Source organism: Anolis sagrei, chromosome 2, assembly GCF_037176765.1.
Source record: "Anolis sagrei isolate rAnoSag1 chromosome 2, rAnoSag1.mat, whole genome shotgun sequence".
NCBI lineage: Eukaryota > Metazoa > Chordata > Lepidosauria > Squamata > Dactyloidae > Anolis > Anolis sagrei.
In genome coordinates, this window is record NC_090022.1 from 169,487,592 (window position 1) to 169,501,780 (window position 14,189).

Sequence of the window (14,189 nt, forward strand, 5' to 3'; positions counted from 1 at the left end):
GAATTGGACACAATATTCCAGGTGTGGTCTAACTAAGGCAGAATAGAGGGGTAGCATTACTTCCCTAGATCTAGACACTATGCTCCTATTGATGCAGGCCAAAATCCCATTGGCTTTTTTTGCCGCCACATCACATTGTTCGCTCATGTTTAACTTCTTGTCCACGAGGACTCCAAGATCTTTTTCACACATACTGCTCTCAAGCCAGGCATCCCCCATTCTGTAACTTTGCATTTTGTTTTTCCTGCCAAAGTGGAGTATCTTGCATTTGTCCCTGTTGAACTTCATTTTGTTAGTTTTGGCCCATCTCTCTAATCTGTCAAGATCGTTTTTAATCCTGCTCCTGTCCTCTGGAGTATTGGATATCCCTCCCAATTTGGTGTCGTCTGCAAACTTGATGATCCTGCCTTCTAACCCTTCATCTAAGTCATTAATAAAGATGTTGAGGGTCCTCAGTCCCTCATGTTGCCTGATGTTAAGGGAGGTTTTAGCAGCTCTGCACACCACATAACTGGCATAGCTTGGCATGGAGGAGTTGGTGCACATTCCAGAACACACCCCACCTCCATTCCTAATAAAGCCTAGCATTGTAGAGTTGTCATAACTGCATCTACAGAAATATCACTCCCATGTATTTGTCATCACTGCCACCAACGCACAGCGGAAGGTGCTGTTAGCCTGGCATGTACAACTAGAATGGCGAGCATAGAACTCTGGCCAGTCGTATTTCCCCTACACTTCCTCAACACAGTCCTATTCATGTATTTGGGATGTATTAAAAATATGGCACAGACTGCAGTATTCTTGTTACCATTACAGCATTCATGGCTTCATAATATTCAAAACAATATTCAGTCATAAATAACATTTTTTTAAAAAAAAAATTGGAATACAGCAGTCCCTGAATTACAAACAAGATAGGTTTTGTTGGTTTGTTCTTAAGTTGAATTTGTATGTAAGTTGACACAAGTACATTTTAAGTGTAACTCCACACACACACACACGCCCTTTGGATAGCAGAGGGGTTAACACTCTTGAAGTGTTCATTTTGCTGTATTGTCGAAGTCCAGGCCATCAAATGCTAATCAAGGTGGTCAATTAAAACATTCACACCTAGCTCCTGCAGACAAGAGTTCTTTGTCCCACCCTGGTCATTCCACAAATGTATTGTTCTGTCGCGCGCTGGGCCTGTAACTGCTGTACTTTTATAGGACGTATACTTTAAGCCCAGCGGGAAGCCTCAAGCGAGATTCTTAGGGATTTTTCTGAAGTGATGGTCTTTAGAGTCTTTAATGATACAACAAAGTCTTTATTATGGAACAAACAACAAATCCTCAATGGTTCAGACAACACTTCAAGACTTTCTTAGTCTAGTCTGGACTGGCACCTGACTTTGATTAACTGTACTTTCTCTGTAAGAAAAATCCCTATTTAGCCTCTCCCAGGCTGTTTACTATCTATGCCTCATCGGTGTGGGTTTTACTACCGATTCCAAATGCGTCTGGGTATCGAGTAGACCTACCAGCCGAGGCTTGATGATATTTCTGCTGGAGTTCCGTGGATCTGTAATGCTGTCCTCCCTCCGAGAATTCTTTGAAATCTCAGGGTTGTTTTCCCTCTGATTGCTGTGAGGCTGAGAGGCCGTGAGCTCTCAGCCAGAGCCTTGGGACCTTTTCCCTGGAATTTCTGTTTCTGTTTCCCCAGATGTTCTTGAGAAAAGAAGCTTTTCTATGGGACGAGCTGGTCTACGTCCTATAGTTTAGCTTCCTTATGTGAGACTGAACAAAAAATGGCTCCTTTCCCTCCCAGAGCCCTGAACAAGGGGTGGAACCAAAGCTTATTTATGATGGACAGGAGGCCTGTCCTATGACTGCAAACAGATAACAGAAGGAGAGCAAAGCTGGAGCCCCTGGTACAGCCGTACCAGCTGTCCTAGTTCCAACAGACCTCACTACCTCTGAGGATGCTTGCCATAGATGCAGGCGAAACGTCAGGAGAAAATGCCTCTAGAACATGGTCATATAGCCCGAAAATACCTACAACAACTCACTGTTGTTGCTACGTCACTTCCCTACTGCCACCATATGCTATCCACTCCACTCCAGACCAAGCACAGTCCGAAGACCCAAAGATCTCAATGGCAGAGCAGGCGGAGATTAGTATGGTACATCTGAACATGAGGAAGAACTTCCTGACTGTGAGAGCCGTTCAGCAGTGGAACTCTCTGCCCCAGACTATGGTGAAGGTTCCTTCTTTGGAAGCTTTTAAACAGAGGCTGGATGGCCATCTGTCAGGGGTGATTTGAATGCAATATTCATGCTTCTTTGCAGGGGGTTCGACTGGATGGCCCATGAGGTCTCTTCCAACTCTTTGATTCTATAATTCTATGATTCTACTGTCCAGCAGTTGAGAGATGTTACCTATACTTTCCCCCCAGTCTCATATACAGGGGAGCTAGCTTCAGCTGCTTTGTGCTGAAAAGATAGAGAAGGTAGATTTGGGAGTCCCAGACCTCCTCTTTTTTTTATCTGTTAAAATTTTAATACTTATTCTTGGCTTTCCATTTTTCCAAATAAATTTAATTATGTCCGAATTCCATTTTTTGAAAAGAAAATCATTCCTAATAATTGGTAGAGTTTGGAAAAGAAATAGGAGTTGCGGGAGTATGGTCATTTTTACTATTGCGATTCTACCCAATAATGAGATGTTTTGGTGTTTCCACCTTTCTAAGTCTTTTTGTATCTTTTCCAAAGGGCCTCATAGTTATTTTTTATTAATTTTGAGTTGTTTTGAGTAATATTTACACCTAAATATTTTATTTTAAACTACACTTAAAATATATAAATATTTTAAACTACACTGTTTAGCTGGTATTGCACCACCTGACATCCGCCGGGAAGTAGCAGCCAATAGTGAAAGGACCAAGGCAGAGACATCTCCAGCTCATCCACTGTTTGGGCATCAGCCAGCACGTCAACGACTTAAATCAAGACATAGTTTTCTAAGATCTACAGAGACACTCGCTGGAACACCCCAGCAAGTGAGAGTCCAAAAGTGGCAGGCTCAAACCCAGCACCTCCATCAATGGCTGATATTTATTTATTTATTTATTTACTTACTTACTTTATTTACTCTCTCAGCCTGTAGGCGACTCAGTGCGGTTTACAACCAGGTCAATATACAAAGTGCACAACATTAGCATTAGCATTTAAAACAGTAACTAAAGCAACTGGATCAATATAACAATACATCAGTACATCAATATATCATCAATACATCTATATAACTAATCCATCATGTCTCATCAGTAAAGTCATAATCCGATCTCCTCGTCCATTATTCCAAGTTCCAAACTCAATTGATTGCACTGCTTAATTAAACGCCTGTTCAAAGAGCCAGGTCTTCACTCTTCTCCTGAACGCCAGCAGGGAGGGGGCCAATCTAATGTCTGCGGGAAGGGCGTTCCACAGCCGAGGGGCCACCACAGAGAAGGCCCTGTCTCTCGTCCCCGCCAGCCGTGCTTGTGAGGCCGGCGGGATCGAGAGCAGGGCCTCCCCGGACGATCTTAGCGTCCTAACTGGTTCATAGGGGGTAATGCGTTCAGACAGATAGGTCAGGCCAGAACCGTTTAGGGCTTTAAAGGCTAAAGCCAGCACTTTGAATTGTGCCCGGTAGCAAATTGGCAGCCAGTGGAGCTGGCGCAACAGAGGAGTGGTGTGGTCCCTGAGTGCCGCTCCTGTTAACAACCTGGCTGCCGATTGTTGGACCATTTGTAGCTTCCGAGCAGTCTTCAAAGGCAACCCCACGTAGAGAGCGTTGCAGTAGTCTCTCATCTGATACCAGATGAGAGACTCCCCCCTGGGCACACAGAAGACTGGGCGACTTGGAAGGTGCTGAACAGACCGCGCTCTGGCACCACGAGATGCAGAGCCAACCTTAAGAAATGGGGTTACAAAGTGGAATCCACGACATGCGAGTGCGGAGAAGAGCAAACCACTGACCACCTGCTGCAATGCAACCTGAGCCCTGCCACATGCACCATGGAGGACCTTCTTGCAGCAACACCAGAAGCACTCCAAGTGGCCAGCTACTGGTCAAAGGACATCTAATCAACTACCAAGCTTGCAAATTTGTGTTTTGTCTGTTTTGTTAAAAATGTAATACAACTGTCTGGTTGCTCCTGACACAATAAATAAATCACCTAATCTGGGCATTGCTGGGTACCTGAAGTACTAGATTTAAAAAAAAATCTAACTCCTGGCAAATTGGTTGGTGGTCTCCCTCGTCCTCCATGACCCCAGGGACAAGAAGAGCTGGCTGTCTGGCTTTCCCTTTCTGTCGGCCCATTCCAGCAAGGGATGACTTTCCCTTTAAGGCACCTGGCTCACCTGTCGGCGCCCTTCCCTCCTCACCTGGCTCAGGTGGCAGGCGAAGAGAAGGAGGAAGAGGAAGAGGAGGAAGTCGCCAGGGCCTCCAACGCCGCGATGTCCGCCTCGGCTGTCTTTATCCTTGACCTGAAAGGCAAGGTGAGTCCTTGGGGGTGGGTGGGGGGAGCCCAGAGACCCTCTCCCTGGAGATCACCCCCTGAAAAGCAAACCCGGAAGGAGCTCTCCAAAGAAGAGCCCCCTCCCTTGCCCCAATCCTTGAAAGGGACCCAAAGTGGCTCACACACTACACAAGTTTGAAACGTGACACTTTGGCCCCTTCTACACTGCCATATACAAGCCAGACTATCTGCTTTGAACTGGATTATATGACAGTGTAAAAGGTAAAGGTAGTCCCCTGACATTAAGTCCAGTCATGTCTGACTCTGGGGTGTGGTGCTCATCTCCATTTCTAAGCCGTAGAGCCAGCGTTGTCCGTAGACACCTCCAAGGTCATGTGGCCGGCATGACTGCATGGAGCACCGTTACCTTCCCGCCGGAGCGGTACCTATTGATCTACTCACATTTGCATGTTTTCAAACTGCTAGGTTGGCAGAAGCTAGGGCTGACAGCGGAAGCTCACGCCGCTCCCCGGAATCCAACCTGCGACCTTTCGATCAACAAGCTCAGCAGCTTAGACTTTAACCCACTGCGCCACCGGGGGCTCCATATGACAGTGTAGACTCATATAATCCAGTTCAAAGCAGATAATGTGGATTATATGGTACTCTAGAAGGGACCTGAGGGCCCTTCCAGACAGGCCCTATATCCCAGGATCTGGTTTTCTGTTTATCCCAGATTATCTGACTGTGAGAGCCGTTCAGCAGTGGAACTCTCTGCCCCAGAGTGTGGTGGAGGCTCCTTCTTTGGAAGCTTTTAAACAGAGGCTGGATGGCCATCTGTCGGGGGTGATTTGAATGCAATATTCCTGCTTCTAGGCAGGGGATTGGACTGGATGGCCCATGAGGTCTCTTCCAACTCTATGATTCTATGATCTGACAGTGGGGACTCATATAATCCAGTTTAAAGCAGAAAACGTGGGATCAGATCCTGGGATACAGGGCCTGTCTGGAAGGATCCTGAGGCTGAATCTACACTACCGTATAATCCAGTTTAAAACAGATAATATGCTAATAATATAATGTAATGTAATGTAATATATTGTATATACATATAATCTATATAAATAAAAATGTAATGTTCATTTGTGGGATTAAGAGAACTCAAAAACTACTGGGTAAATTGACACCAAATTTGGACACAAGATGCCTAACAATCCAATCGATGTCCTTCACTCAAAAAAATTGATTTTGTCATTTGGGAGTTGTAGTTGCTGGGATTTATAGTTCACCTACAATCAGGACCGTAGCCAGGATTTCGTTTCCGGGGGGGGGGGGGGGGGAGGGCTGAATTTTTTTCAGGGGGGTTTGGGGGGGGGGGCTGAGTTTCGGGGGGGCTGAGTTTTGGGGGGGGGCTGAGTCTGACTGAAAGAGGGTCTAGCTTAGCAAACCTTTTGTATCATTACCCCAATACCCCCATGCATATGGGATATATTGAGTATGGTGATCAGATCATGATATGAATAAACATAACACTTTAAATAATGCACCAGTAAGGCCTTTTCGCGAACCACCATGAGAATTTCGGGGGGGGGGGGGGGGCTGAAGCCCCTCAACCCCCCCCCCCCCCCCCCCCGGCTACATGCCTGCCTACAATCAAAGAGCATTCTGAACTCAATCAATGATGGAATCGAATGAAAATTGGGACACAGGACTCCCATGACCAACAGAAAACACAAGAAGGTTTGGTGGGCATTGATGTTGAGTTGAAGAGTTGTAGTTCACCTACATCCACAGAATACAGCAGACACAAACAATGATGGATGTGGATCAAACTCTACACAAATGCTCAATATGCCCAAATGTGACCACTGGTGGAGTTTGGGGAAAATAGAATCTTGACATTTGGGAGTTGCTGGGATTTATAGCTCACCTAGAATCACAGAGCATTCTGAACCCCACCGACGATAGAATTGGGCCAAACCTCTCACACAGAACCCCCATGACCACCAGAGTGGGCCACAGCAATGTGTGGTAGGGGACAGCTAGTAATATATAAATAAAAATGTAATGTTCGTTTGTGGGATTAACAGAACTCAAAAACCACTGGGGGAATATACCTATCAAGCCAATGAGTGACCATCACTCATAAAAACACTGAAAAACACGGCAGAAGACACTTAAAAAGCCCCCCCTCAAAATACATTACATTACAATGCATGCATAAAACCACATATATACAAATATACACATATATACACAGACTGGGCCACAAGTCCGATTGCATTAAGTCTACAGTGCAGACGTTCTATGTCCACTTGTGCTTGTTCGGCCTCCATCCTTATAAAATAATAATAATAATAATAATAATAATAAAAATTATTTATACCCCGCCACCATCTCCCCAATGGACTTACATGAGGTCAAGCCCAACAACACATAAATAAAAACAAAAAACAATAAATACAATACAATTAATATACATCACATATAAACTATAACCAATAAACAGTAGCACACAAGGATTTAATAACCTGTGGCCGGGCCAAATGTAATAGTTCGAATTTTTTAAAAATAAACACTGGGCATGAACGAGGTAGGATATATCTGGTATAGGGTTTTAAAAGAGATGAGGTAGGGTTTGTGCTCCCTGGCATACTGTGTGTTGTATTAGTGGGGAGATGGGCTTCCAGTTCTGCTATGGACTGGACTGGGGCAGATACCAAAAAAGCTTGGCTTTTGCCAGATTCTGCCTCGCTATCTGCAAAAGCTGGTTAAACCAGCCAGGTTGGTTAAAATGGCTTGGAGCAGAAGGCTAGACCTGTAGCTCAAAAGCTAAAGTAAACCAGGAAAAATAAGCAAACTTTGAGTGGAGGTATTGAATGCACTTGGCCCTGCTGATCCCTGGAACTGCCTGCCACCGCTGGAGGAGGTGATGGCCAAGTTCAAAAATGTAGCAAAATCCATTCGTTGAATATGGGAAGAAGCATCCGCTGATGTAATGCATTTTCTGAGTATGTGAGCAGAAAAGTTACCATTTCAGGAACCCAGATGATGAAGCGATCTAATAATAGCAGAATCAAAGGAAGATTAAGCAAGATGCTGAGCAGAATTCAGTTTGTTCCGAACTGGAATGTGGAGCATGCCAATGCTGTGGAGCACTTTCCTTTGTTTTCCTCGCTGTGAAAGAATCTTTCTTTCTCCACATTGATGGTAAAGCAACAACAATGACAGTGTTGTTAAAATAACAGATGATGTGAGCTGAAAGACCTCCAGCTTTCGTCTCAGGATAGCAATGCTTTGACTTCTGTGATGTTCGCCAAGCACTAATTCTGTCTCCTGTGTGTTATAGGATAATGGAAATACCGATCTATCTTACGACCCTGCTAAAATATTTTAATAAGGAATGCTAGAGCAGTGCTTCTTAAATTGTGGGACCTGACCCCACAATTTAAGGGCCCTTCCACACAACAGAATACGAGGGTTGAATGAAAAGTAATACCTCCACCTCTGTAACTCCTCAACAGATGGCAGTACTCGTATGCGGCAGGTACTGGCTTGTTCTGTAGACTCTCCTCTACAGTTCCATTTTGGTGGGAAGCCTTAGCATTGAACAGTTTTGTTGTTAAAGTATGAAGTATGGAACCCTGCGCAGACAGTTGGTCAATGCAACTTAAGCAACAAGCAGTCATTGAATTTTTTACAGCAAAAGGTGTCACTCCCAGAGGCGGCTCAACACGGTACGCAAATTACGCTTTTGCGTATAGCGCACATCTTGGGGGGAGGGGCGCTCTTGAGGAGCTCTTGAGGTGCTCCTGCCCCGAAGAACACCAAGAGGCAGCTCGCTCTCCCTCCTCCTTCCCTCACAAGTGCCCATTGAGCCTCTCCTCCTCCTCCTCACTGGGCAAGGGAGACAAAAACGCCAGTGTGTGTCCCTCTCCAGGTGTTAGGAAGTGCGCGGAGAAGAAGGGGCGATGCAGGGCGCGCACTTCCTAATACCGGGAAAGGGACGTGCAGCAGTGTTGCCGGGCATGCCGGAAAAGAGGCATGCATGAGGCCTCTTTTTCCGCATGCCCAGCAACGCCGCTGTGCGTCCCTTTCCCGGCGTTAGGAAGTGCGCGCCCTGCATCGCCCCTCCTTCTCCGCACACTTCTTAACACTGGGAGAAGGACGCACGCTGGCGTTTTTGTCTCCCTTGGCCTGCGGGACTAGCTCGCGTGCCCTGCTGGTCCCGCCCCATTTCGCCCTGTGAGCCTCCGGAGGTAAGTAGAACATGCTCGGACTCAAAATGGCCACAGCGGGGCTTTGCCTTTTGCACAGCTCTCAGGCCAGGACGACAAGGGCTCACTCTTTCAGGACCGAATTTCCCTTCTGAGTGGTCAATTTATTTCACTTCGTGCTGTCTCACCCCTGTTCTTAACTAGGAATTGGATGCTTGAGACTGCCTGTAGTCTTTTTTAATGGGTGGGTTGTTGATTTGATCTTCGAGATGTGAAATAAGAGGGATTTGGGCAGTGTTAGCCCTTTTGCAATTGGCTGGTCACTATCTGAAACCATAGTGTTTTTTGAATGGATTGGAATATTGGGTTGCTGTGAGTTTGGCCATGTTCTAGAAGCATTCTCTCCTGACGTTTCGCCCATATCTGTGGCAGGCATCCTCAGAGGTTGTGAGTTCTGTTGGAAACTAGGCAAGTGAGGTTTATATATCTGTGGAATAACTACCAGGTATTGTTTACCCACAAGCATCAAGAAATTAGAAACCAACTTTCTCATTACTTTCTTTTCAAGATCACCAGACTGGATCACAGCAACACGTGTCAGGGGACAGCTAGTGTGTGTGTGTGTGTGTGTGTGTATCAATGGCATGGGACAACTTTGGCCCTCCATGTGTTTTGGACTTTAACTCCTACAATTCCAAACAGCCAGTAGAAAGTCCCAAATACCTGGAAGGCCAAAATTTGTCCATGCCCACATATATATATATGGTTTGGGGGTGGGGCGCCAAAATACTGTTTATGGTGATTGTGTTGATGTGAGTACTGTGTATTGTTGGGTGAGTAAGTTTAAAGATGTTGAGGTGGGATTGGAACATCTGACTTACATGACAAACAAAGATTTGGACGTCCTGTGACAGCAGCCACCAAGTTTCACAAGCAAAAGGTTGACAGATTGATTCAGGATGATCGTCATATCACTCAAAGAGAAATTTCAAGCATAATCAACATTTCACAAGAATGTGTGGGTCACATTATTGCGTTGTTTGGCTATCGGAAGATCTGTGCACGATGGGTACCCAGGATGCTAATACCGGAAATGAAAGCGCACAGACTTGAAACTTCAGACACTGGATCTCACCACCATACAACATCCTCCATACAGTCCAGATTTAGCACCGTCTGACTTCCATCTTGTATTGTCGAAGGCTTTCATGGCCGGAATCACTGGGTTGTTGTAGGTTTTTTCGGGCTGTATGGCCATGGTCTAGAGGCATTCTCTCCTGACGTTTCGCCTGCATCTATGGCAAGCATCCTCAGACGTTGTGAGGTCTGTTGGAACTAGGAAAAAGGGTTTATATATCTGTGGCATGACTAGGGTGAGACAAAGGACTCTTGTCTGCTGGAGCTAGGTGTGAATGTTGAAACACCATGGATGACAGCTGGAAGTTTGTCTGCCTCACATGATGGACTCCATGATACTTCTGTTTTAGAAGTGTGTAGAAATGAAGTGGGGGGGGGGGCAGACTTGTGTGATGTAGTCCTAAATCTACTCACTAGGAAGCCTGCAGCAGAGGTGGGTGTAAGAGAAAGCCAGTGTAACTTAATTTTGTTCTTCCCATTGTGGTGCTTAATTGCTCTCTTCTTTCATAGCCACTGATCAGCCGCAACTACAAAGGAGATGTGAGCATGTCGGAAATCGACTACTTCATGCCACTTCTGATGCAGAAGGAGGAGGAAAGTGCCTTGACGCCGCTTCTGTCCCGAGGAAAGATTCACTTCCTTTGGATCAAGCATAGCAACCTCTACTGTATCCTTTCAGTGCCCAAGAGAATAAGAATGTGGGATTTATCTTCCATTTGTAGCCAAGTAAATACAGAGGCGGCTCACCCCATTACGCAAAGTAAGCATTTGCAGTATAGCTGATTTTGCTCAGGGGCGCTCTTGAGGCGCTCTTGGGGAGGAAAATAGACCGTGACATATGCGAGTTGTTGTTACTGGGATGTATAGTTCACCTAAAATCAGAGCATTCTGAACTCCACCAATGATGGAATTGAACCAAATATGGCACACAGAACTCCCACAACGAACAGAAAATATATATCAGTGATTGGTTTGGGGGGGGGGGGGGGACACCAAAATACTGTTTGCTTACCGTTGAAAATTACCTAGGGCCGCCTCTGAGCAAATAACAAAGTGGGGCCATTTTTAGAACTTTGCTAATCAGTGTTTGCCCAGAGTTCACCCTTCTCTTGTGGCCCCTTCCACACAGCTGTATAAAATCCACGGAGCCCCCAGTGGCGCAGTGGGTTAAACCACTGAGCTGCTAAACTTGTTGACCGAAAGGTTGCAATCTGGGAGTGGGATGAGCTCCCGCTGTCAGCCCCAGCTTCTGCCAACCTAGCAGTTGGAAAACATGCAAATGTGAGTAGATTGATAGGTACTGCTCCAGCGGGAAGGTAATGGCGCTCCATGCAGTCATGCTGGCCACATGGCCTTGGAGATGTCTATGGACAACGCCGGCTCTTTGGCTTAGAAATGGAGATGAGCATCACACCCCAGAGTCGGACACGACTGGACTTAATGTCAGGGGAAAACCTTTAACCTTAAATCTTAACCTTAAAATCCACATTGAACTGGATTATATGGCAGTGTGGATTCAGATAACCCAGTCCAAAGCAGATACTGTGGATTATCTTCTTTGACATTCTGAGCTATATGACTGTGTGGAAGGGCCCTGCGTTTGTTTAAAATCCAGGAGTTTGACATGAACTTTCACATACTCAACATTGAACTAGTAACATTTGACTGTCTACCAGACAACTGTCTTCCTCTGCTTGTCTCAAAGGACAATAGGGACCATAAATTTAATCTCAATTCAAAGGGCAGATTAGCAGAGTTATGCACGCTATCCTTTATCCACCCATATGCATCTGATGTTGGCTTGTAGAATTATTGGTGAAAGCAATTACTTATTGACACAAGAGGAACCAAGGCTGAATCTACACTGCCATGTAGTCCTTGTGGACAACAAGTTAAACATGAGCCAACAATGTGATGTGGTGGCAAAAAAAGCCAATGGGATTATGGCCTGCATAATAGGAGCATAGTGTCTAGATCTAGGGAAGACATGGTATCCCGCTATTCCGCTTTGGTTAGACCACACCTGGAATATTATGTCCAATTCTGGGCATCACAATTCAAGAGAGATATTGACAAGCTGGAATGTGTCCAGAGGAGGGCGACTAAAATGATCAAGGGTCTGGAGAACAAGCCCTATGAGGAGCGGCTTAAGGAGCTGGGCATGTTTAGCCTGAAGAAGAGAAGGCTGAGAGGGGATATGATAGCCATGTATAAATATGTGAGAGGAAGCCACAGGGAGGAGGGAGCAAGCTTGTTTTCTGCTTCCTTGGAGACTAGGATGCGGAACAATGGCTTCAAACTACAAGAAAGGAGATTCCATCTGAACATGAGGAAGAACTTCCTGACTGTGAGAGCCGTTCAGCAGTGGAACTCTCTGCCCCGGAGTGTGATGGAGGCTCCTTCTTTGGAGGCTTTTAAACAGAGGCTGGATGGCCATCTGTCAGGGGTGATTTGAAAGCAATATTCCTGCTTCTTGGCAGGGGGTTGGACTGGATGGCCCATGAGGTCTCTTCCAACTTTTTGATTCTATGATTCTATAATCCAGTTTCTGATCCTGGATTATCCTGTTTGACAGGGGTCCTCAAACTACGGCCCGGGGGCCAGATATGGCCCTCCAAGTAATTTACCCGGCCCTCGCTCAGGGTCAACCTAAGTTGGATAGGACTTGAAAGCACACAACAACTACAACAATCCTATCTCATCAGCCAAAAGCAGACCCACACTTCCCAATGAAATACTAATAAGTTTATATTTGTTAAAACTGTTCTTCATTTTAATTATTGTATTGTTTTAAAGTGTTTTTGTCCTACAAATAAGATATGTGCAGTGTGCATAGGAATTCATTCATGCTTTTTTCCAATTATAATCCGGCCCTACAATAGTTTGAGGGACTGTGACCTGGCCCTCTGTTTAAAAAGTTTGAGGACCCCTGGTCTACCAGACAACTGTCTTCCTTGGCTTGTCACAAAGGACAATGGGGACCATAAATTTAATCTCAATTCAAAGGGCGGATTAGCAGAGTTATGCACGCTATCCTTTGTATGCATCTGATTGTAGAATTGCCTTGTAGAATTATTGATGAAAGCATTTCCTTATTGACACAAGAGGAACAAAGGCTGAATCTACACTGCCATATAACCCAGATTATCTGCTTTGAACTGGATTATATGGCAATGTAGACTCATATAATCCAGTTCAAAGAAGATAAAATGGGATTACCATCTGGGTTATATGGCAGTGTAGATCCAGCCTGAAAAATTCTGCTCCATTCGGTCCTATAGGAAACTGATGTTAAAATTTCATCTTAACTCAGGAAGTGCCTGTGCACACGTGGTTCATTCTCTCTTGTTCTCTATCCCTCTCCTTCTCTCTTTCAGGCTGTGTGTATATACATTACTGTTTTCAGTGATTTATGACTGATTTGTCGATGTTTATGTGTTCAAAGCTGGCTTTTGATCTGCCTTTTGACCCTGCTAGCTAGCCAGAAATATTTGCAATTGCTAAGAGATGAAAAGCTGCTCTCATAGAAGAGACACTGCAAATTATATTGCAAAACCTGGTCCAAGGAAACTCAAAATGTGCTTTCAGCTCAGAATAATTTATTTACATGTACTTTTCTTCACCATCACTATTCAATTCATTTAGTCATCAGTGATAACAGACACAGGGTATTGATGGGTTACCACAACAACTGGAGCCCCCGGTGGCGCAGTGGGTTAAACCCCTGTGCTGGCAGGACTGAAGACCGACAGGTCTCAGGTTTGAATCCGGGAAGAGCGCGGATGAGCTCCCTCTACCAGCTCCAGCTCCTCATGCGGGAACATGAGAGAAATCTCCCATAAGGATGGTAAAAACATCAAAAACACCCAGGTGTCCCCTGGGCAACGTCCTTGCAGACGGCCAATTCTCTCACACCAGAAGCGACTTGCAGTTTCTCAAGTCGCTCCTGACACGACAAAATAATAATAAAAATAATAAACTCACAACAATTCCAATTGACAATGGCTATTCATACAATCTTTTTTTGAGGAACGTCTGGGTTCTTTTTAATAATAAAGCCATTGATGCTGGAGAAAATTGATAAGACAAAACATTAAATGAGTTAAATGAGTATCTGTTATGGATGTTCTTGATTAAGCCCATCTATTTATTTATTTACAGATGTGGTGAGCTCCCGTTGTTAGGCCCAGCTTCTGCCAACCTAGTAGTTTGAAAACATGCAAATGTGAGTAGATCAATAGGGAAGGTAACAGCGCTCCATGCAGTCATGCCAGCCGCATGGCCTTGGAGGTGTCTATGGCAGGGGTCCTCAAAGTTTTTAAACAGAGGGCCAGGTCACAGTCCCTCAA

General features: G+C 45.2%; 1 protein-coding gene and 1 long non-coding RNA gene across 2 annotated transcripts in view; both read left to right on the forward strand.

Moving 5' to 3' along the window:
• LOC137096099 (uncharacterized) overlaps positions 1-14,189 on the forward strand; it is a 138,420-nt gene that overhangs the window by 74,782 nt on the left and 49,449 nt on the right. The window lies entirely within an intron of this gene.
• Positions 4,405-14,189, forward strand: part of AP1M2 (adaptor related protein complex 1 subunit mu 2) — a 46,403-nt gene continuing 36,618 nt past the window's right edge. Inside the window, exons 1-2 of the mRNA XM_060763497.2 lie at positions 4,405-4,526; positions 10,351-10,507. Of these exons, the coding sequence (XP_060619480.1) occupies positions 4,485-4,526; positions 10,351-10,507 (199 nt within the window). The 5' untranslated portion in view covers positions 4,405-4,484. The remainder of the gene's footprint in view (positions 4,527-10,350; positions 10,508-14,189) is intronic.